The sequence below is a fragment of the Cheilinus undulatus genome, linkage group 2 (assembly GCF_018320785.1).
Source record: "Cheilinus undulatus linkage group 2, ASM1832078v1, whole genome shotgun sequence".
NCBI classification, from domain to species: Eukaryota; Metazoa; Chordata; class Actinopteri; order Labriformes; family Labridae; genus Cheilinus; species Cheilinus undulatus.
The window spans coordinates 46,432,301-46,455,919 of record NC_054866.1 but is presented as its reverse complement, the minus strand read 5'-3'; the positions used below and the strand labels follow the sequence as shown (position 1 = coordinate 46,455,919).

Genomic DNA, 23,619 nt, shown 5'->3' with positions numbered 1-23,619 from the left:
AACAACAGCAAAATATACTTTAAAACATCAATATAAAGTATAAAACTTACATGGGATTTAGACCAGAATATAAAGACCTCTCCAACCATCCTAAAAAGTTCCTCTGCATCTGGGTCTGGACAAGTCAACCACCTTGCCCTAGAGTCAACAACAAAAACAGAATAACTCAAGAACTTGATCCAGATGTGTCCCTCAGGGTTGGGGAAAAGATATACCTTATTTCATTTGGTCTTGAGGGAAAAACAGGCTAACTGATTTCAAGTCATGCAGGAGTATTTATCATTTTCTCATCAACTAGTCAAGCTAACCTGTTATTGTCCACGTAGCGGATGAGCAAGGGGTAGAGAGCGTAAAGGTCCCGACAGAGCACAGCAAACTCATCTCTAATGGTTCCATTTTCACTGTCAACCTCTGTCTTGCCCTCCATACGCAGATGATCTTCCTCAGCCACCACCTTCCCGCTACGCTTCTTTAGCTTTTCCATGGTGGGGATGAAGTGTGATTTAAGCATCTCTGGTTTGGCCCTGCTGACAATGGGCTGGGCAAACACTGGACAAGAGCACAGAAAGGAATCAACCGCTGTTAGCACTAGGAAGAGTTAGCAAAGAATTTTCCAAATATTGCTTGAACAAAAAATGTGGATAAAGAACAATTTACTAGTACTTTATTAATCATATGTAGTGCCTGCGTTACATATTTAAAAGTAACCAATAAAGCATTAAAAAACAGCATTTCTTTCATTGTCTACATACTGCAAATTCTTAAAACAAAAAATGTAAGCCAGTGTACATATCTCATATCTAATTTCTTGTCATACAGATCATAGTACAATTAACAAGTTCAGATAAACATCTTTTCACAAGGTCTAAAACACAAAAAATAAGTCCTGCATTGCTTAAAAATAAGTAAAAACATCTATGATAATATGATTTTAGAACAGGTTGATTCCCACCTATTCTATGCCCATGTCCCCTGCTTTCCCCTGAGCACTGTTTTGGGAAGAACAGCATTTTGCTGTTTATGTTCGTGTAATTAAATGAATTCTGAATCTTTTGAGGCAAGCAAATTGTACTTGTTCAGAGCCTTGAAATAAGATTTACTTATTCATGTAGATAGAACATCTTATTTTAGGACAGTCAACATCAGCAAGTAAAATGTACTTTCCCAATTAGTTGACATGTTCAGAAAATACAATTCTGCTTTGTGTTTTATAATTGGTGAAGATATTTTTCTGGATATGTAAGGTCAGTGTGGCTTTAGGTAAGTCAAAAAGATATATTGACCAGAAATTAGAAAAATGCAGTTGCTTGAATTTGAGTGTTTGTTGGGCTTATCTTTAAATAAAGGATAATGAAGACTTTTATTTTTAGAAAATGGGGTATAGACCATATTCTCACTAACCTGCCAACCTCTTCATCCAGGAGGCCTCATCTATACCCAGGTTGTTGACCACAATCTTCATGATGCTACCCAACAGCTGGTTCAGATGCTCAGAGGTGACAGCAGTGCAGATCTGACCCTCCTGCTCTGGGAAATTCTCTAGGCCCCTCTCCCACCAACGGGGTAGGTAGTTACACAACATGGGCAGGGTGATCTCAATGACATGAGGCATTTCTGTGTATCGAGCCCCAGACTCAGCCAGGTCATGGATCTCCTTCATCAGTAACTCCAGCTCTGGGATGTCGGGGCACAGCTCCTCTACTTGGTTAGGAAGACCCAAAACTGTGAAGGAGTGAGTAGTTATTATCTATCAAGATATCTTAATGAAATCATTTATCAAGACATTTGGATAAATTCCTCCTGGTGTTGCTCTATAGAATTTACAAGGAAAATGTTTAAACTTACTGGATCTTTCTCTGGGAGTCTTAGTAGTGTATACAGAAAATGTGTTAAATTCATTTAGAGCTGGCTCAAGAAAGGCAACGGGCATAGCTGCTGCTAAGTGAGCCAAACACTCTCCAAGAGCTGGCCGCTGTCTAAAAGAAGAAAACAGCAGAAAATCCTCATCAATCACAGGAACAATACATCATAAAAACAAAAGAAAAATTAGTCTATGAAGACATGCAATGACAGTTTTTCCAAGTAAGAGGCTCCTAAGATTTTTTCTGTGCAATAAGGGTCTATGGACAGAGGATGCTGTACATTGTGGAACTTTTTCCTCCATACATTTGAATAACACATGACTTTAAAATCAAAGACCAGATAATTGCATTTTTTTAATAAGAGACATGTTCTCAGACTTGTTTTTAATCTATGATAATCCACCAAAGTCAATACTCACTTTTCAGCATGTGGAGTCTTCACTGTTCCCAGAGAGTAGATACTGCACATCAAACGATAGCAGGATATTTGCAAGTCATCCACTGAGGAAGAAAAGAAAAGCGATTAAGTCAGAGCTAAGAGAACAAATAAATTACTTTTTCATTTATTTGGGGGCTTTTTATGTTCTTATCTGAGAGAAAGAGGACTGTGGTTAGTCAGAAATCAGGGAGAGAAAGTGGTGAATGACATGGTAAAAGGAGTCAAAGGTTAGATTTTAACCCAGGCTGTCAACTTTGAAGACAACAGCATTTGTACATGGGGTGTGGAAAATAACCACTAGGTCACCAGTGCCTCAGTGAACTGTTTATTTAACAGACAAACTTCACTCACATATGACGTCATCTCCAAACTGGTGCTGGGCGATATGGTCGAACAGTGACGTGAGGACTGGCAGCAGGGCTATGGTAGTATAGTTGATGTTCTGCGACACACCCTTCACCTACAGAAAAAATATACACAAATACAGACTAGCCAGAAAAGAAAACAAAAATCACTAGAATAAAATAAATGCAGTACAGAGCTGTCTCTGACCTGGTTTCTACTGGATACTTTGCCCAGTTTCAGATTTTCAACCATCTTTTCAATGTCGTCTGCAGCACTCTCAAAGAACTGACGTAGGCCTGCCTTCACAATCTCAGGGCCTGATTTCATGACAGTCCTAAAGAAGAGTTGAGACACAAAGAGATATAAAAAAATGTCCCGTAGTCTGCTTCTATCTTCTGTCTGTCCAGGAATGAGATATGGATAGAATGTAAATTACCTGGCATCCAGTGATCGTGAAAGGATGTGCAGACAGTTAACCACTGCACCTGCATCCGTTCCTGAAACAAAACAACCAAGATGTTGTCAGAGTTTAGAACACTACAAAAATCCATTTCACATGAAGCTTAATGTACTTTAAAAGGCAAATTTATTCACAACAGCAGACTTCATCTTAAGGTTAAATATTTAAACAGAAAACAAGGCAAACAGTCATGGTAGAGCTTGTTACAAAACACTGACCAAACTCAAAACAACATTTAAAGCTTACATTTTATTTATTACAGATACATCATAACACCGCGATTTCTTTAACAAGGTATAATGGAACAGTTCAATGTTAACTATATGGTGCAGTACCACCTATTTCAATGACATTTATTAACTGCAAAAACGCCTTTTTATTTTCTGACATGGATAAAAGTCAAATGGTAGATCAGTAAGAGAGGTGCACTTTGGCTATCATGTACCATCTGGTACTGTGTAGGTGAGTTAAAGGGCACAGTCTCAGTATGAAGTGTCTGGAAGGGTCTGGTTACCGCTGTTCAGATAAAACTAACTGAAAATAAGCATACTTCTTTATCTATATCAAGGAAAGTCTTCTGGATACCTGACCTGGGGCTGGGCAATATATTGGGTTTTTGAGATTTATGCACATGTTTTAAAATTAGATATAGGGTAAGAAAATATTATTTGTCTCTACATAGCTGATGTCTATTTGAAAAAAAAAAAAAGATGAGGAACCTAATGCTCAGCAAAAAATGTTTACAGTAATAACCAGTAACCATAATATGCTTATTGATCACAGAACAATATATTTGAAATGTTTAGTCAAAATGGGGAGGCATCAATTTACTTATTTTATTTCATTTAGGAGCACTGACATTAGTAATAACCAAATGTACTCATACCTATTTCATACCACTGCAACAACAACAGAGACCCTGGACATCTAATATGGGGGGCTTTTTATAGTTTAAATGATCAAAAAATTTAAATCAAACTCTTTCTGACTCACTGTTGCAATTTTCCACTTAGGAGGCATTTTCTTTTTCAAATGTTGCAAATGTATTTGAAAGTGCTCTATCTTTTTTAGTCAAAAATAAGGCTGAGGTGCATTAAATTTCTGTGCTTTCTGATACCACCAATCATTTAAATATTTGAGATGTTATCATTTTGAAATATACAGTACTCAAGAGTTAGAAACTTTTGACAACCTTGATATACAGAAATGCCAGGGTTTTATTTTAATTTAGACAGTGTGTAGGAGATTATCTTCTACACAATTAAAAGCAAAAAACTGACCACAGCTGGTGTCTCAGACTTCTAATTTTTTGCCTTGGTGTCAAACAGTTTTCAATACATTAAAATAATAAATGTAATATATTACTGTCTAAATTACAAAGGTACAGTATCAGAGGGCTGGCTCATGATTGGCTAACTAGCTGTTTGTAGGAAAGGTATCAATATGTGCACATTATCAACTTAAATTCAAACCTTTTAAAGGTTTGAATTGTGCTTGGTGCCACAGGGTTTGGTACTTGGACCATTGTTAATAAAACTGTACTGTAAGATATATATTATATTGAATATAATATATTCTTGGTTTTTAAGTCAGTTAAGAGTTTTGTATTTGCTGATGACACTGCTATTTTTTGTAGTGGGGAACGTGTAAAACAACTTCGGGATACAGGGGAGAAAGAATTAAAAACAATAGATAAATGGTTTAATGCTAGCACATTTTCACTTTACCTTGGTAAAGCAAAATCGGGCATTAGACCTCAAGAGTAAGATTAGAATAAATGAAGTTGAAATTAAAACAGTGTGTGAAAACATCTTTTTAGGTGTAGTAATTGACACTAAATTAAATTAGAAATCTCACATAAACTATGTCACAGCCAAAATGTCCAAATCCATTGCAATTCTGTATAAAGCTTAAGATCTTTTAAGCCGACATTCTCTGTGCACTCTACTACATACTTATTGTCCCATACATGACATTCTGTGTAGAAGTTTGGAGAAATACCTACAAAAAAATACACAAACTATATTTTTTATATTGCAAAAGAAATCCATACAAATCATAGGCAAAAACTCCTATCATGAGCCAACTGAGCCTCTATTCCTTCAACTAAAGAAATATACAGACTAAGTAGAGTAAAATACAATACAAATAATGTATAAAGCTAAAACTGGATAGTTCCCACAAAGTATCCAGAGGTTGTTTGAAAATGAGGGACAGTCGATACAACCCAATGAGAGAAACATTTATATTTGAAAGACTAAAGATACGAACAAATGTAAAACCTCATTGTCTGTCAGTTAGGAGAGAATCCCGTGGAATACTTTTTTTAAAAATGTGAAAACATGCAGTACTCTGGTCAGATTCAAAAACCTGTATAAGAACCATTAATTATGAAATATAGCATGTAAAATTTAAACTGATATGAATATGTTTATATTTTTTGTGAGCTAAGAAGTTTATAAATAAGCTCTAGCTTCAGCCTCCACCCTTTCAGTTACCTTGTAGCTTCTGAAATTTCACTTTGTCCTTCTTAATTGTTTTGTTTATTTTGAGAGAACAAAAATAAATCTCATTATCCAACCAGCATTGTTTGAATGTTACTAAAACTATATCAAAATTTTAAACTATAGTATTTTGACAACGCCCTAAAAAAGTATCAAGATATACAGTATATTCTTTATTGTCATTCAGCTACATTTTTTTGTTCCATATCAAACCTCATGCCACCATTCATAACCTTCAGTTATGAGCACCAATCTGAGTCTACATCTTAAAAGCAAAACAGACGGTTTAAAAATGCCTGGGATCTGATGTATAAGCAATGCATCTGCAAAAACACAGTTTTATGCATCTGGCCCCAGGTTGCAGAAAACCAAAGCCAAGCAGAAGCTAAATAGAGAGAAGCATTAGATGAGAAAATCCAGTGAGGGGAAGAAAGCAATGAGAGCATTGGAGGACTAACTAAATGTGATACAATGTTAATGAGATTAGTATGTAAATGGTAAGAAGTACGGAAGATCTTAAGGAATAAAAATAACAGGACATAAAAACACACAAATGGACAGGAATGGTGACAGGGCATCACGCCACCATGCAGATTCCTTACCAAAAAGGGATACTCTGTGCCTCACCAAAGCAGCCAACTTACAGAAGATACTGAGGTAGGAGGAGAAGAGAGGAAACGGAGGGAGAGGACGGTAAGGGCAAACAGGGCAGGAGAGATGTTCGAAGTGACACAGAAAGCAAAAGGGAGGTCAAGGGAAAAAAGATATTGCACAGTAGAAGACAGATGAAGAGACATGGACCAGGGAGAGGACAGACACTGTCACCCTCAAAGTACTGTGCTAAAGGAAAAATACACAGTAGAGTTCAAGCAGTCTTTAAATTTGAATAGTCTAACCTTTTACAGCACATACCTGGCAATCATCTCCTTCTCCTTATTGGAGGAATGCCCTCCACTTCCCAAGACTTTGGCAGGGGTGGAAAGAAAGTAGAGGCAGTGGTTCTTGAAGTACTGGTTTACCAGGGGCAAAAGGATCTATAAAGGGAACAGATGGTGTATGAATGGGGGATCCATATTCAAACCACCAACTTTGGCAAGACGAACACTTTGTTAAGCATTTTTCTGCAAGCCTCTAAATGTCTTAAGATTATGGCAATATTATTAAATTCCACCTTATAAACCTTGTCTTCAGGCAGAGGCAAACAGGGCAAGGTATCTTTATTTATAGAGCACCATTGCACAGAACAGCAATGACAGTGGTTGACAGAGTTAAAAACAGAAGATTAATAACATTAAGGGATCCAACAGGCATGACATTGGGCAAAAAATAGACAGTAAAATACATAAAATTAAAATATAGGATAAAAAAAATGAAGATACAAAATCAAACATAAAATACATTAAAAAAAATCTCCATATTGGGTGGTTAATTATTATCTTTAGTTGTACTTTGATAAAGTAATTTATCCAAATTCAATGAAATAATCAGCAAATTAACTAGGATAACAAAAAATGTACCTTTTATTAAAATGATTGATCTAATAATAAAATATTAGATCAATTAAAAAATACATATTAATGGAATTTAAAGGATCAAGGACAAGATTCAATATAAAAGATAAAAAGGAACTCATAAAAAAATTAAAAAGCTTACCTTGGCAAAGAATTTAATCTCTTGTTCATGTGGGGATTTTTCCACCCTACCACTGCTGACCACGGCCTCTGTGGAAGAAACATATAAAGCAAGCCAGTTACCATTCAGCAGTAGCTTGTCTGAACATATGTTAAAAAAGTTAAGAATCCATTAAATCACAGCACCAAGATGAGCAATAAACTCCTGGGCGATGTCCATCCATTTCAGAAGCTTCTGGAGGAAGCCATAGGCGAAACGCTTCTCGATGGAGGAAATATCCTGCTCCATGTCTTTCAGGCCCCTGAGGATGAAGAAAATAAGCAGTAAAAACAAAAGAAAAGGGAAATAATATGTAACATATAGGTCAATAGCCTTGTTGTGTCAGTACACCTCATGTATAGAGGCTGTAGTACTCAAAGCTGTATCTACTATCCTGTTTCTCTAATAAAGGCAAAAACACAACAATTTAAAAAAGGAAATAAATATGCAACATGCTAGTGGTTATTTTACCTAGTCACAGCATATCCATTAAGCTGGAGGAACTTGAGCAGGTCCTGGGCCTTCTCTCTGTCCCTGGCCTTCTCTTTAGCCGTCAGGGTGTCATAAGGCACAAGCAAAGGATGGGTGCCACCACCTACCAGAGGAACAAGGTTTTTTGTTTGTTTAACTTGAAGAGAACAGAAATCTCCAGCAACACTTGTAGTTAAAAGAACAACTTCATTAGACCGACGCGTTTCGGCATGTAGCCTTGATCAGGGTCATGCCTTGTTTGTTTAACTTAGCAGACTACAAGTACTACTTTAGCCACCAGTAAAATCAAAATTCCAAGATAAGTAAAAAATACACCTCTTACCTTTGGACTGCAGCTCCAACTTCTTCTTCCTACCCCAAGTGTTATGATAGTTCTCAGCCAATTGCTCAGCCATAGACTGCATGCAGGGCCAGAAAATTAATTCATAGTGTTATGATAAATGTTGACAGTAAATAGAAGGTCTATCACTGCTGTGGAAGACTGAGAGATTCATACCTGCAGCTCTCTGGACAGGGCCATTCCTGCGATGTCTACTGGCTGAGGGTTGTATCCATGACTGGGATCATATGTAGCCTGAATACAAAAGACAAACCATGCAGATGAGTGATGCATCGCAAAAACTGTAGCATGCTGATTTGTCTTGTTCCAAGTCAGAAATATCTAATAATGCTTAGGGGAACTGCATTTAGAATTTTGCACTATAATCTTTCAATTGATTTAAAAACAACTGATTCTGTGTTACAAGTATTTTCAGATGAGTACTTGCTTTATTAGCAGAATTAAGGTTTGTTAAGATAGATGAGAAACAAAGTAAGAAAATATTGGTTCCACTTGGCCAGTAGATGCACCACTGCATTAGAAACACCATCTCAAATATTACTCTATAGTTAACAGGAATTCTCCAGAATACTGTGCGTTTTCCACTTGTCTCTCTTTTACCTGAGCAGTCTGGGAGATTTTGCGGGTTGTGCCCTTCTTCTCAACCTCTTCCTCCCCATCCCTGGCTTTTTCCAAGGTCCACTCCCAGGCCAGCATGGCTTTGATTGACTCTTTGATTGGCCAACGATAAATTTCCTTGTCCTGAGAAACAGAGAAAGCGTAAATTTAAAAGTAGGTACTAAAATTTACTCTTGCAGTACTTCCTCCAAAGAGGAAATCAGGGCTAATAGAAGCAAAGAAGGGGTAAGAGTGGATTGGCTGTTGTTCAACATTACCTTTTCAGAGAATGTTTTATATGGCCTGAGCATTGGGTGAGTCTTAGCGTTCTCATCTAAAACTTCTCCATAGGTCCAGTTGTTCTGAATCTAAAAATGAAAACAAACGTTAAGATTAGTATTACAAATTACTAACATATTTACATAATCAATACACATTTCAGTTAACAATGATTTCCATTTTTGGTAACTGACCTTTTCAAAGGCCCATCTGTCATGGGTGTGCTCTGCATACTTGTTGATGAAGGCATCCAACCTCTCAGGGATAATAGTGCTGCGAAAAAAACAGCATAATAATCAGGTCATAGATCAATTTAACCAGGGACTGCCTATTCACCTTGCTGGATCCTGTGTACTTATATAAACATTTTTGTCTGCAATTGAATATGATGATCTTTATATGCCTGCTAGATCATCTTGACATATTGTGTATCAATAATTTATCACTGGCACTGTGAAACTGGGACATCTGTGTTGATATATTTTTCTGCTCACTTTGTGGTCTCCACAGGTTTAGGGTCAAAGTTGCCTTCAGCATCCACCGAGGCCTTCTTCTCAGTGTGAGAGGAATAGGTTGCATCCACATAGTCGGGCGGAATGGCTCCTGCTATGGCACAGAGGCAGGGCATGGCGATCTTGAAGAGCTCAGCATCAAATTTCTAGGGTTAGTAAAATAACAGGAGATTCAAGTTAATGGCAACACAAACCAAACTACTCATAATTACAACACTGCATGTGTAAAGCAATAAATTGATCTCTCACCTTGTGTGCCAAAGATTCAAAGATTCCCCAGAAAAGTTTACGAGAAAGATGCAGCTCCTCCTCTGAGGTGACCCCGAAATTAGCCCACCCATTAGGCAAGCAGTAGTACTTCCAACAGCGCTCATAGTGATTAGTCAACAGCTGAAACAATCAAATTACAGAGGATGAATTTGCATTATAACTTCCAGTTAATTAAGTCATCAATGAAAATTAATCTTTGCATTGGTGACGTAATTGCTTCCACCAAAAACAATCCCTCCAATCCATGTCTTTTTAACACAGACCCATTTGTATTTTGTGAACATACTGAGCAAAATTTAATTAATTTCATATATTTCACACAGCATAATTCTTGAAAGTGGTTAAATATAGTTTAAAAAAAACAAATGCTACAAAAATAAAATCTTACAAACCTTCAGAGGCATCTTTGCATATTCATTAAGGATGGGCACATCAAATACAAGCCGTCTAAGCAGGTGCTGCAGCATGGAGGGTCGAAGGTACCTGTCAAAGTCAGCAACATTCAGGAGAAGTTAAAATGGTGAAAAGGGATATACTGTTATCTGCAAGCAGAATGTGGTGACCTTCTCACAAATACTTACACACATGTACAGATTCTCATACAAATATCTTCTCTTAAATGCATACATATTCTTCGAATATATATGTCTGAGTTAAAATGTATGTGTGTTAGGAGAATATTTGTCTACAAGAGGGCCAAAGTGGATTATGGCATTTACAGCCACTCATATACTTCACAGCTTTCTGAACAGGTAAAAAGGGATAACACTTACTTGCAAAGAGACATGAGGCATTCCTCAATGACGTCCCTCTGAGCCTTGGTAAGAGCTCGGCCACGGGACAAACGGTAGATGGTGTGGAGCATGGAGTCAATCATGATGGCACGGTGGTCAGTCCCAGCAAACAATGGGGCACACTTAGTGAGCAAAGGCAGCACAGCTGAACAGAGGTAGCGGTTCAGTGCCAAGGCCATTTCAGTTGTACTGAATGCAACCTATAGTTAGAAAGGAGGACAGAAAAACTGTTCTGTAGTATTTTGTGGAGGGATTTATTAAGTCACACAATCTTGGACATTGTTGATGTTGACAGAAATGATGATTTCTTTTTTCCTTATAATGTGTGTTTTTCCCACTCACGGTGTCCAGAGAAGCTGCTGCTCTCATGTCAGGAAGGAAGCCAACCTCCAGCACATGAAGCAAGAAGTCTTGGTTTTCGATTCCGTACACTCTATCAAGGAACAGCACCATAGAGGCCTTGTGGTCTGGCACAAAACTGGCAGACATCTTTGGCTCGATAATCTGACCATCTGTGGTTTTGAGAGGAGAAATTATGTTACAGGATGTTGACAAAATATTAACAAATGATGCATCCATGCAGGATTCTGGCTTGGTATCTAACCTTTGCCGTAAGCAGGAATCTGCACAGGCAAGCTGATGACTCCCACTAGGTCCTCTATGGGCACCAGAGACCTCAGGATGGCCCTGATCCTTAAAGCCTCACCTTTGCCTGCTTGGATCAGCTGTAGATTGAAAAATTTCAGATATGCTGTATGAGATTCACCACAACCATATGCTGAGCTTAAGTACCAAGAGTCTTTGCTAAATCAGTGGTGTAAAAAGCAGTTCTACTCACATGCATCTCAGGGGCACAGCGACCCAGCAGATCAATAAGGGCAGAGTAGAATGACATGATGGCATTTCCTAGATGTACACGGTTTTCCTCATGCTGCTCCTCACCTCCAAACCTAGCAATCAAGGGAAAAAATCAACATTAGCATCAAAGTTTCTAATTAAAAAAAAAATCAACCTCTATCAATTTCTTGTAATCACAAATTTAGAGGTGATAAGCCTGAATTCAAATTATTAAACCCATTTTGCCAACAAAAATGACTGGGCTCCCAAAAGACCCAGTAAATAGGCCCTCCCTAGATGCCCTTCAATAATATCACCAGATGCATCTGTAATGTTAGCACCAGGCCCCACGTCAACATTGCCTCCTGGGTCTGCCTCCTATCAGTGTTGGGGGCTAATAAAAAAATTTTGCAGGTCTTATCATTGGCTGTACATGCAGACATTACTGTCCTGGTCCAGTGATCCCATAATTGCAATGATATTACAAAATTAAGACTTATAGAAAATCTGTATTTTTGTTGCGTTGGTAAGTACAAATAGGTATGCAGGTTTTAAATTAAAGATAGTTATTGCTTAAATTCAGGATGGACCATGACTTTGCCAACCTCCATGAATTTGGGCCCTGGAAAGTTTTGCCATTTTCCCTCCATTAAGGGTGGCACTGACTATGCCATCACTTACATGAAACGCCTGTCTTTTTTGACAGTGGGTCCATCTCTAGCTGGATCTTCAGAGATCTTGATGGCATCCTCCATAGCAGCCAGCAGACCGTTACCCCCCTCACCTCTCAGGGCTGGGCCAAAGCACTCCGGCCGACGAATGAGCAGACGTACTACGACATTGGCATTCTCCTCCACGCTCTCTCCTGTGAACAACCAAAAACTACTGTAAATGAAAGGTACACACATCTCAAAACTACAAATATGGTGACAGCATAACAGGTGCTGACCATTAACAAAGACAGCAAAGCGGAGGAAGTCCAGGTATCTCTCTCCTCCACATGGGTTCCAGCCAATGTCAGGGTAGCCTTTAGAAAGGAGCATTGGACACATCTGCAGTCCACAGCCAGCCAAGTATGTTACCACCTACATAAATAGACATCAGAGACACAAAGAGCTTATCAGACTATAATCATCAGCTAACAAGCCCACTGTTTGAATCAATTTGTTTTACATTCTAGTCATTTCTGTAATTTTCTCAAACCATTTCCAGGTCCTGCTCTTGTAGAGCCAAGGCCAGCTCATTGTTGTCAATGCAGGAAGCTGCAGCCACATCCAAAGGTGTGGACCCTCGCATACCTACAAAAGTAAAATTTAATGCAGAGGGTCAATGTTTGTTTATTTGTATTTCATACAGGCACCAAACCTCCGCAAAATGAGGGCAGGATACAATTTAAATACAATTATGAATTATTCAAAATGAACACAGACAGACTTTTTATACAGTAGTTACAAAATCCTGCTATGGACAGTACAACAAACATAATGAAGTGGCTGACACTGACCCAAGCCAATGCCACTGTTCTGTAGCAAGTAGCTCAGATGGTCAAACATGGCACGCTGATTCTGTCGGCTGATACGGCAGAAATAACACAGGAAACGACAGCAGTTGGTCACCATTTGGGGGAATCTAATCTCCTGAAGAGAGAGAAAAGGTAAAATGGTTATTTCTGCCCCCTGTCCTCTCTGGCCCAAAACTGAAATCAAAGGTCCAATAAGTCTCTGAAATATTCTGTTAAGACTGAGAAACAGAAAATCAAGTTAATATAACAAATTGAAAATCAGTGGTTACCTTTGAGTCTCCTCCACCACCCAATACGTTGACCATCACCTCCATGACTGTCTCATGCATACCAAGAGCTCTCATCAGATTGGGGTGTTGATAGAACACCTTGTTGTTCATGATGTTCCTGAAAACATAACATGATACATTCTAGCATTATTTAAGTAGCAAATATCACATAACTTTCATTTTCATCACACTACTGATACTCAGTATACTTAGTATATTTTATGACCCCGATACTGACCCGATGCTCTGGATCATGAGTCTCTCCTCTTCTGGGCCCATTTGAACAATCAGCAATGAACGTATCTGACCTAAACACTCAAGCAGGTCCATGGTGTCCTGAACAGATATGGCATTGATGGCGTAGGCCTTGGGCAGTGCTCGGATCAGCTCTCCAAGCCCATCATACTGCCTGTGGAGCAGGCTGAACATCAGACGCACAAGCTCAGGGTTCTGAATGAATGACTCCTGAGCCCAGTGTATCATGGTGTGGGAGATCAACTCCTGAAGGGTGCCTGGGTGGAGGGGACAAAGAGAGGCACAGTATATTGCACTTTTATGTGTTAGGATTTGATTTGTCAGGGTTCAGGTATTTATTTAATTTTTTTTAAGATTTATTTTTTGGGGTTTTATGTCTTTATTGACAAAGAAGGACGATGGATAGAATTGGAAACAGGGATGAGAGAGCTGGGGAGAGACACGTGGGAAAGTGCAACGGGCCAGATTTGAACCCGGACCAATCACATACATGGGGGACGCCTTAAACCACTAGGCCACCTGCGCCCCTGGGTTCAGGTATTTTTATGGAAATTATCAAGTCTTTCAGTCAAGTTCCCTTCTCTTACTTGGTTTTGGCTCCTCCTCGACTTCTGGCTTCTCCTCCTCCTCCTCCTTCTTCTTGCGCAAGTTTTTGACCTTGTCGACCAGACTGAGGAGTCTGCCCCTTAGTGAAGTATCAACCTCTTCCTCCTCAGCCTCCTCCTCAATATGTATACCTATGTATAAATTAGAGGTTATCATTTAAAGTCCAATGATTTTCACATAAGAAAGTCATTGACATATGTAAAAGTTAAGAGGGATCTTTAAAAAAAAAATCCCTACCACAGTGAAGCAGGAGGTCATTGTGGAAGTCTGACAGAGTGTCCCGCACCTCCTCAGGCACTGGACACTCCTCATCTTCTGGACCATGCTTGAAGTTGGTCAGCAAGAGAACCTTACAGAAAAACAAATTCAAAAAATCCCATCAGAATGTTTTCTCTGTTTAGTTTCTTCTATTTAAGCATGACATATTTTAAAGTTGCTAGTGTTCCTCTTTTGTTCTCTCATTCATTTAACGTAAAGCAGTATCTTTAAAACAAACCTTCAGGTATGAAAAACCAGCCAACATATGGTGATTGTGAAAATTCAAAGGTAAACTCATAATGAGTACCTGGTCTTGTGGTGGTGAGCGGAACTCGCGGGTCCTTCGTGCTGTCTCAGCAGCTGACATGGTAAAAGCCCTCATTAAGAGGTTATAACGAACACGTTGGTTGTTCTGAATATCATGAACAAACTGGTCTGAGTAGGCCACAATAGCTTCCACTCTGTGTCGTAGCTCACAGTCACAGAAGAACTGTAGGAGCGTACACACCTGTATGAGGTAGAAATGACAGGAGTAATATTTTAGGATTTAAAAGACATTTGAAGGATGTGATTTCTGCTAAGCTGCCTGGGGATGAAAAGTAGAACATGTTAAACTATCAAAATGACCTGGAGTTTGACAGATTCTGGCAGTGTCATCTGGAGTAGTCCCTCTTCAGGTCCTTCCTCCTCCTCTTTGGCTTCTGCTTCCACTGCCTCTGCCTCCTTCTCCTCCTCCACATTTTCTCCATCCACTTTTCCTCCTTTGGCCTCTCCCTCCTCCTTATCCCCTTCCTCTCCCTCCTCTTTAGGCTCAGCTTCTCCCTCCTCATGTTCTGCCTTTTCTAGTTCTTTTATCTCCTCCTCTTCCTCCTCCCCAACCCCTTCATCTTCCTCTGCTTCCTCATCTTTTTCCTCCTCCTCTGCTTCCTCTCCTTCTCCTTCAGCAGCTCCGCCCTCCTCAGCTTTCTCTTCCTCCTCCTCTTCCTCTTTTCCACTGAAAACATTTGGATCAATCATCTTCAGGATGTGCTTGGTGTCGTCATCGTTGAAGATGCCAATTATGAGCAGTGTATTTATAAGCTTCAGGATTGGGACGAAGTGAAACTCCACACTGCCTCCTACAGGATCCCGCATTGCCTGGCTACCATCCAACACAGCCTCTGTTAGCATACTAATGGCCCTGGTCTTCAGCTCCTGAAGGGGGAATGAGTACAAAATCAGCAAAAGGCAACTAAAACTTCTTATATCTTTCCAATGCAAACCTTTTTGTCTCTTACCTCTAGGGGAAAAATGGGACTAATGGTGTACAGGTCAGGGTCTGTGCCAACAAAGTTGATGGATGAGAAATGAAGCTTGGGGCGTAAGCAGGTGGTGAGGCCGACACCTGGGAGAGAATGAGCCTTCTTTGCATCAGGATAGAGGTGGATGCTCAGAGTCTCTTCATTCATGGGGACGATAAACTCCCTGTTGGTACCCAGGCGTGCTCGTTTGGCAGATTCAAGGTGTATACTAATGAGGAGGTCATAGTAGCCACTACGGAGAGGTCCAGGCAGATAGGTGTTCTCAGTGGCATAGAAAAGCTGGGATTCATCCACGTGGCTACACAAGGCATGAGCCACACGGTTATTGCCAAGTGCACAAACGGCACAGTAGAGCATGAGAGTGTGGTAGTGGAACTTCATCAGATCCTGACGCTCTGATAGCTCCAAGATGTCAATACACCTGAAAAGAAAATACACACACATGAGATTCAATCTGATAAGGTGATAGAAAAATCAGGGGATATTTCTGAAGAATTCCTATGATAAAATCTTAAGCACAAAACATGCCATGGGGGCTCTCAATAGAAGCAATGAAAAGAATGATGTGGTATTATGAGTAGTGTTGTGCTTGAACACACTCAGAATTATGTTGAATTTTGAACTGAATGGTTAATTTCACAGGGACAGAGAGTTGACAACCAATGTGTTCCGTAGCAGATTTACTGCCGGGTTATAGACGCCTTTCAATACGTCCCAAATTTGAATCTAAGGTATGTGGTAACACTTCCCATACACTTTTGAATGTAAAAACCTGATCTTTTTTCTTTTTTCTTCTATTCTTTCTTTTAATGATGACTACCTGTGCTTTCACATCATGCTTTTATTCTTATTTTGTTTCCAAGGCAGTTATTACATTATTGAAGCCATTTTGGAAAATTGCACAGCTCTTTCTTTGGTTCTCTGCTAAATCGCCTTTATAAAAAATAAATAAATAAATAAATTTTTAAAAACAAAGAAAAAACTCAAAACAAAGGTATAAATTATGGCACTGTAGGCATTTGTAAATGCTACCTTGATTCAACACATCAGGTTACAGGCCATATCTAATCATCTTAACTTCCCCCATTGTTCTCTGCCTCCATTTGTTTTTGCACCTATGTATCAGTTAAGCATTTTTTTAATATAAATAAGATCATTTCATAAAAGTCTGTTATAGCATAACACATCCCATTACAACTATAAAAATTAAGAATTTTCCTGGCTTAAACTAATGGAAATATTTGAGGTAGTGTCATTTAGGTAATGTGTCCATCCATTATCAACACCACCTATCCTGTTTGGGGGCATTGCGTGAGGTAACTTAACTCAACTAAAAAATCTAAAACATAGTTTTATTTATTTTGTAATTAATTCAGATAGTACAAAACTTCTACATACTGTACTTTTAATTTAATGGCCCTATGAAAAAAATGTAGTTCCTGGATCCACTGCTAATCAAAATTCTGACCTAAATTACTGTGCAGAAAAATGTTATATTTCTGACCTGTTCTCCTCAGGGATGTGCAGAGCCATCATGATAAGAGGTTCAGTGCACTCCACCATCCAGCCCAACCTCTCACTCACTCTGCCCACTTCTGGGTTGAGGAAGTGATTGGGCATACGACTCCAGATAACTGGAGTAAGCAGCTGGACATCCAGCCTCGGAGGGCACTGGGGGACGGGGTTCATCCGCTCACTGCGGAACATGGCTGCTGAGATTGGCATTATGTTCTGAGAACAATAAAGAGCAAGAAAGTATGAGACATAGACCATCATAGAATAAAAGGACAATATAGTAAGCAAAGGGGGTAAATTACTTCTTCAAATCCCTTCTTTCTGCCCAGAAGTACAATAATTTTACACTTCCTTGCCAAAACAAGTGTTTCTATATTTCTTTTTTTTCACTCTTTTTGTTTCCATGTGACTTTAGTTCCTTCCTTCCTTGTAACACCAAATGTTTGGTTTTGTTCCAATAAGAAGAAAGCCTATTCCCTTCTGTTCAACTGTTTTAGGTTGGCTACCAAAATGATTTAAACACATTATTATGTAATACCAGAGAAACAGCAAAAGGCATGAAAACTTATAAATAATTAATCTCAGGAAAATTCTAGTCAATACAATAGCTCCAACAAAGAATAAAAGTATGATGTAAGAAGAAATAATGAAGATTATGAAGATGAGATACAGGGAAGAAGATGCAAAAGTGTCATATTTAGAATAAAATACAACTTAATATAAATAAGTAAATGGGTATGTGGTGAGAAATAAAGCTGCAAGTACAAAAAAAGACAGCACATACAAAACATGAATATGATGAAGAATATGCACAGTTATGTGTTATGTTATTTGGCAGACGCTTTTGTCCAAAGCAAGGTACGTCTGTAAGTAAAATATGCACCCAAACTATGAAATTGTTATGAAATGTTTTCACAAGTATTAGTATGATCTTATTATTTTAATCTATTAAAAAAGTAGTTTCTGACCTTGAGTTTTCCCAGCTCTAGCTGCACCAGGTTCTGATTGGAGGGCTGAACGAAAACAGCTGGAAACAGCTTGGTGTTGGGCTCAACCTGAAACAAAACGGCTCTTTTTTTTTTAAAGCTGCGTAACTCAAGCAAGCTCATGTAGCACATAAAGCAAAGGGCACATGTACTGATACACACTCAACATACAGTATGCAGTCTTCTTTACCTGGTAGAAGGTGTTTATCTCCTTTCCATTGGCTGTGAAGGTCATAAGACCAGTTGCCAGGTCAACCAAACAGCCAACCACCATGTCCTCCTGACTGAAGCGGGTCTGCTGAGTGCTCACCAGGTCCCCTCCCCACACCATGTAGCAGTTACTGTGCTTCATACTGCAAAATAGCAACACATATGCATTGGTTAATTAAAGTTTTGTAGGGAGGCAAGATAAAGTAACAAAAAAGGGGAAATATATAAAACAGAAGAACCTTGAGGTGGTTTTTGCATCACTGATAGTGATATCTAGAGTTGTAGTCATGAATAGATCAAACACTGCTTTTAAGAAATTTGTTAAAGAAAAACAGAAAAAAATCCATTATCCTTAATAACTACCCATACAATGCATTGGACACCATTCACAAGCTACGTTAAAAAATAAATAATGTTTCCTTGCCTTTACTTTTTAGAATTTTTAAATGATAAACAGCCTATCTTTATTTTACTGTTTTAACCTTTATAATTTTCCCCAATATTTGAAAAACAATAGATTAATACCATTCATAAACACTGTTACTGTTCTTTTAGGCACGTAGCATTAAAAAGGGGGAGGGGGACAAACCTGTCATGTATGTTGCCTTTGTCATCTCCCACAGTAACAGTAACACTTCGTACTTTGGAGAGGTCAAAGGATGGATCAAACTGGTGGTAGTCAGGAGTGACCCATCCAATCCACACACCAGAGGGCTCCTGTCCTGCAAATATCCTCACTGAATAGTAATACTGAAAAAATAATTATAAAAGGAAGAAAATATTATTGCTACAAGATAATCTATGAGTGAGAAATCTGCAAACAGAACTATTAGACAATGCAGACATACATATATGATTTAGCCTTGAGCACATTAAACTACAAAGTAGCCGATATAACAGATGAGGCAGGTTTAATTTCCACAAGATTGGGTAATAATTTTGATATATGCTATAAATTAGCTGTGATGTTTAGCTCACAGTGGTGGTATTCTGGATGATTTCAGGGTCATCTCTGTCATCAGGGACAACATCTTCCACCAAGCGGGGCACAGTTGGAGGGGCAGGAGGAGGGGCGAGAGGTGTCATGGCAGCCTTTTTGGCCTTGGAGAAGAAGCTGAAGTACACAAAATATAATTATATATTGAGATTATTTCTAAGAAACAGGAACTTAAATCATAAGGCTTCATCATGCTACTTTGCTTAAGAAATCCAATAATTTCATGCCAAATACATATTATGTATGAAAAAACTTGAAACTTGAAACATGCCCATCTGTGCTTTCTTATGAAAACAATAAAGAAAGCAATGGACAAAATTGATGTTTTGAGTGAAATTCTGGATAATACACTCATGATACTGTTTAGGAGACAGTTTGTCATTTGAAATCAAATTCATGTCGAACAACTCCACTGAGTCGCAATATCTGGCCAACAATATGTTTCACCCTGATAGATGGATAATAATCCACACCTTTCATACTCAGGCAGCTTTTTTAATCTCCCACACTCCTGCCACACTTACCCTTTCTTCTTTCCCTTTTCTGACATGGTTTCCTTCTCATTTTCCAAAGAGACCTCCTTAGGAACAGACGGCTCCTTTTTATCCTCCTCTTGCTCCTTGCGACTGGCAGACTTTTTCAGAACTTCAAACTCCGAGTCAGGCTCTACTACTACCACTTCCTCCTCGGGTATGGTGAGGGCACGGGTGAGAAGGGTGGTGCCTGCTGGGATCTTGAAGGTCTCATGGAACTGGACTGGCATGCTGAGTCTCAGGAACAGCATATCGGTATTGGCGTTTTGAGAGCCAAATGTCTTATGGGTGAGCTTCAGACATGGGGCACTGTCCACAGTCCCATCTACACGCGAGACCTTGGAGACAAAATGTTTACCTTTACTACATGATCTAGTTTTTAAGTTCTATTTTTAAGGAACTTTAAATGAGACCCTAAATAATTACCTCAATGTGATTGTGATCCGTGGGTACAGGCACAAACTGGGGCAAACTTTTACTGAACCACATGGTAATGTCTCGCTTCATATTGATAGCAAAAGGTTCAAACCCTTCCTGTAGGCCACAGATGGCAAAGTAGCGAAGGCTGCTGACATTCTGACCAAGATTAATCCTTCCAACCTGAGACAGGCCAAGGGCACACACTGGGATAAAACCTAAAGGGAAAACACAGGTGAGTAACTGGTAAAGAAATTGTGTTATTTATGTTTAGCTTCTCTTTCCTATTTTATTCTAAATGACCATTGGCTCTTACCTTCTCCAATTTCAATGTCTTTGAATGCCATCTCTGAGCCTGAGTCACTGATCAACATCTCTCCATTAAGAGTGAACATGATGTTCATCTCAGTCAGGTCAATCATACAACCAACAACGTCACCGGACTGCCACTGGCGACCAAAGGGTTCATTCCCAATATGCCATCTTTGAGCCTGAGAATGATAAAATCAGTAAATTATGGATAACTTAACTTTAAATTCACATTAAAGTAAACAAACAAACAAAAAATTCAATGTCATTGCTTTGGCGAGCTCCAGTAACCTTTATCACTAATCAGGCTATTTCAGAAACAGGCTTGCTAGCAATTTAGGCTGGCTTAACTAGACCATTCCCAGCTAACAAGAAATCTAAATGAGGCATGATATCATTTGAGTTTAGTTTATCATCAACACACAAACACACAACTGAAGAGATTAACACCTCAGAGTGTCTCATAGACAAAGTAAGCAGCTAATTCTCTCTATTACAGCTATATCTGTTCTTCTATTAAAATGTTCTGGAATGTTCTGGACAAACCCTGATGCTCTTAGAGACATTCATAAGAACCTGCTTTTCACAGCCTAACCATAAACAGTCATATACACCATTTACTGTTTAAAAAACTATTTATTGTGTTAGTTTGACTAAAAGTTGACTATTAAAAGGAAGGCAAACATTTCAGTCTAACAAAAGTAGTTGTAAATTGAATTTATCAAATTCAGATGAAAACATCACTGACAAGGAAACTGGAAAACATTAACATTACACTTAAGTACATTAATGGAAGGAAAAGCATAATGGCAGAGTTGGTTGCATAATGTGTGATATAGTAGGTCAACTGGAAAAAGGTCCAATTATAACTCACTTTAAGGGGCATATCACAAGCTAGTATAGTTGAGTTGGACATACTTCTGTCAGTAAATCGATTGTACCCTGGTGTTAGTATGCTGTGATGAGTACATTGTAGTCCAGTTAAATGGTATAATGGAGCTCTAACTGTATCTTGACTTAGCTGTGCATGGAAGCATACTGACTGATTCATTAAAGAGGAAGTTCAAGATGTGGACTGACCTTATTGCCATTAAAGACATAAGCCAGTTCATCTGCTCCCAGTTCAGTGTCAGAGTGGACACTAGGACGTGCCCAGCCCACTCTCATCTCCCCAGTTGTGACCGCCTCAAACTCAAAGTACCACTTCCCTTGAGTGACAGCGTAGGACCTCTCTGCCCTGAAGATTCGTACTTTGTCCCCACGGGTGTTCTCAAGGCCATGGCCAGCTGGAGAAAGAGAAAGTGTTGACAGAGAGATAAAGACATCAGATTGTTCTGAGTGAGGGTAAACCGTTTTACATGACACCTTACATTCAGTCAATACATGTTAATGTATCGTAAAATGACTCACAGCTCTCCTGATCTGGAGGCTCAATGTTGTAGCCATAGCCAATGAGAGTACGGACAGCATTGTTGACACTGTCTCGGTTCGTTTTCTTAGTTCTCTCGTCCAGCAGGTTGTATGGTACCAGACGAGGGTTTCGCTTATTTAAGATGTCCTGAGAAGCATGACAGAATATACCTTATATTAAAAAAATAAAAGTATGTAAGGTACTTCTTATAAATTCGACAGAACAGTACATTTTACCTGCACAATACTGTAGGTCCACCCTTGCCTTACACGGTCCCTTGCCCAAACGTTATGCCCATTTTCTGCAAGCTTTTCAACAAGCTGGTTCTGGTTTGGTGTCAGTTTGACATGGTTAAGGTCAAGGGGTGCAGGCTTGTATCCGTTGGTCATCACATAGCTAAAAAGACAAATCAATAATAATAAATAAATCAAATATAAGGTATAAAGTCAGTGCAAACATATAGCCAAAAGTATTTAGTCGGCATACGTCTTGGGCAGCTTGATCTTCTTGAGATTCTCTTCTGCTTTCTCATCTCCCATACCAACATGGCAACCCAGAGCCAACAGAGTCCTGTAGGAGAACAAGAGCACAGACATGAGAACAAGTCCTCCTGCAACTATCAAATATTATTGAAACATTTTCACAAAATCTTCATCTGAAACTCACTTCAGAGTCTCGCCAGACATCTGCAGGTTGTAGTTCCTCTCTGGTTCAGGGAGACTTTGGAAGTCCACCAGGCAGGGATGAAGTTTCTTGTTATCATCCCTGAACTGTGAAGAAAGATTATGGTGGGTTATGTTTTTCTCAAGAAATCAAGTTTATTTAAACTTTGATTAAAAAATAGTAACTAAGTAGTGTCATCAAGGCCAGTTAAGTTTTTGAGCCTCCACCAAAACCTTTATTTTTACCAGATGTTTGAAAATGGTGTAATTTTTCTGAAACTTTAAATGTATATAAGAACTTTTGAACATATATTAGATTACCACTGATTGTGGAGGAAAAAAATACACAAGACACATTACTGAACAGCAATAAACAGCTGGAAATTTCATGCTGAGAGAAGTAGCAACAGCAGCATATTATTTCACATAAGTGATCAAATCATCCACTCATCCACGTAATGTAGACTTCATACTCACAGAGCCATAGGTCCAGCCCTGCTCAATACGGGTGACAGCCCAGAGCTCGTGAATATTCTCTGCTAGCTTTTCTCGGATACGCTCCAAATGGGGTGGCAACACAATCTTTGCAGAAAAGAAAAATCAGTAAAACTAAAATTAAACTTAAATACTTCGACAACATCATCAAAGTCAGATTTTTTGCTATATGTTTACCTGAACAGTGTCAACAGGGCACGGGGTGAATGAGGTATGGGTCAGGGACTGGGTTGGGCCCAGCAGGTTTCGTACTCCATTGAAGTCATGCTTGTACTCCTTGATGGGCTCAATACGCATCCTCTCTCTAGGCAGCAGAGCCTCATAGCAGGGGGCGTAACCAGGCGGGGGCATGAACTTAAAGTCTCCATGTCGACCACCAAGGAGGAAGCGAGCCCTACAGTGAAAGGAACAGAGTCAGACTTGCCCTTGATCTGTTAAACAAAAAGGTTTTCAAACACTTCTTAAGTCATT

General features: G+C 39.1%; 1 protein-coding gene across 9 annotated transcripts in view; it reads right to left on the bottom strand.

Moving 5' to 3' along the window:
* The window catches only part of ryr1b (ryanodine receptor 1b (skeletal)), a 91,764-nt gene that overhangs the window by 35,836 nt on the left and 32,309 nt on the right, over positions 1-23,619 (bottom strand). For all 9 annotated transcript variants that reach the window (XM_041809817.1, XM_041809750.1, XM_041809766.1 and 6 more), the window contains 51 exons: positions 23,326-23,542; positions 23,131-23,235; positions 22,658-22,761; positions 22,478-22,561; positions 22,228-22,387; positions 21,991-22,138; positions 21,661-21,866; positions 20,588-20,762; positions 20,281-20,489; positions 19,846-20,192; positions 19,303-19,438; positions 18,914-19,074; positions 18,305-18,467; positions 18,097-18,183; positions 17,118-17,344; positions 15,590-16,034; positions 14,940-15,506; positions 14,620-14,820; positions 14,292-14,403; positions 14,036-14,185; positions 13,432-13,705; positions 13,194-13,311; positions 12,907-13,039; positions 12,606-12,700; positions 12,352-12,487; positions 12,084-12,267; positions 11,404-11,515; positions 11,170-11,290; positions 10,908-11,077; positions 10,545-10,765; positions 10,164-10,254; positions 9,751-9,891; positions 9,484-9,647; positions 9,184-9,262; positions 8,989-9,078; positions 8,714-8,854; positions 8,270-8,347; positions 8,096-8,171; positions 7,753-7,876; positions 7,428-7,543; positions 7,264-7,331; positions 6,523-6,644; positions 6,213-6,262; positions 3,083-3,143; positions 2,854-2,980; positions 2,653-2,761; positions 2,282-2,363; positions 1,846-1,976; positions 1,402-1,722; positions 309-549; positions 51-138 (listed from right to left, as the gene is read on the bottom strand). In XM_041809817.1, the coding sequence (XP_041665751.1) occupies positions 51-138; positions 309-549; positions 1,402-1,722; positions 1,846-1,976; positions 2,282-2,363; positions 2,653-2,761; positions 2,854-2,980; positions 3,083-3,143; positions 6,213-6,262; positions 6,523-6,644; positions 7,264-7,331; positions 7,428-7,543; positions 7,753-7,876; positions 8,096-8,171; positions 8,270-8,347; positions 8,714-8,854; positions 8,989-9,078; positions 9,184-9,262; positions 9,484-9,647; positions 9,751-9,891; positions 10,164-10,254; positions 10,545-10,765; positions 10,908-11,077; positions 11,170-11,290; positions 11,404-11,515; positions 12,084-12,267; positions 12,352-12,487; positions 12,606-12,700; positions 12,907-13,039; positions 13,194-13,311; positions 13,432-13,705; positions 14,036-14,185; positions 14,292-14,403; positions 14,620-14,820; positions 14,940-15,506; positions 15,590-16,034; positions 17,118-17,344; positions 18,097-18,183; positions 18,305-18,467; positions 18,914-19,074; positions 19,303-19,438; positions 19,846-20,192; positions 20,281-20,489; positions 20,588-20,762; positions 21,661-21,866; positions 21,991-22,138; positions 22,228-22,387; positions 22,478-22,561; positions 22,658-22,761; positions 23,131-23,235; positions 23,326-23,542 (8,068 nt within the window). The remainder of the gene's footprint in view (positions 1-50; positions 139-308; positions 550-1,401; positions 1,723-1,845; positions 1,977-2,281; positions 2,364-2,652; positions 2,762-2,853; positions 2,981-3,082; positions 3,144-6,212; positions 6,263-6,522; positions 6,645-7,263; positions 7,332-7,427; positions 7,544-7,752; positions 7,877-8,095; positions 8,172-8,269; positions 8,348-8,713; positions 8,855-8,988; positions 9,079-9,183; positions 9,263-9,483; positions 9,648-9,750; positions 9,892-10,163; positions 10,255-10,544; positions 10,766-10,907; positions 11,078-11,169; positions 11,291-11,403; positions 11,516-12,083; positions 12,268-12,351; positions 12,488-12,605; positions 12,701-12,906; positions 13,040-13,193; positions 13,312-13,431; positions 13,706-14,035; positions 14,186-14,291; positions 14,404-14,619; positions 14,821-14,939; positions 15,507-15,589; positions 16,035-17,117; positions 17,345-18,096; positions 18,184-18,304; positions 18,468-18,913; positions 19,075-19,302; positions 19,439-19,845; positions 20,193-20,280; positions 20,490-20,587; positions 20,763-21,660; positions 21,867-21,990; positions 22,139-22,227; positions 22,388-22,477; positions 22,562-22,657; positions 22,762-23,130; positions 23,236-23,325; positions 23,543-23,619) is intronic.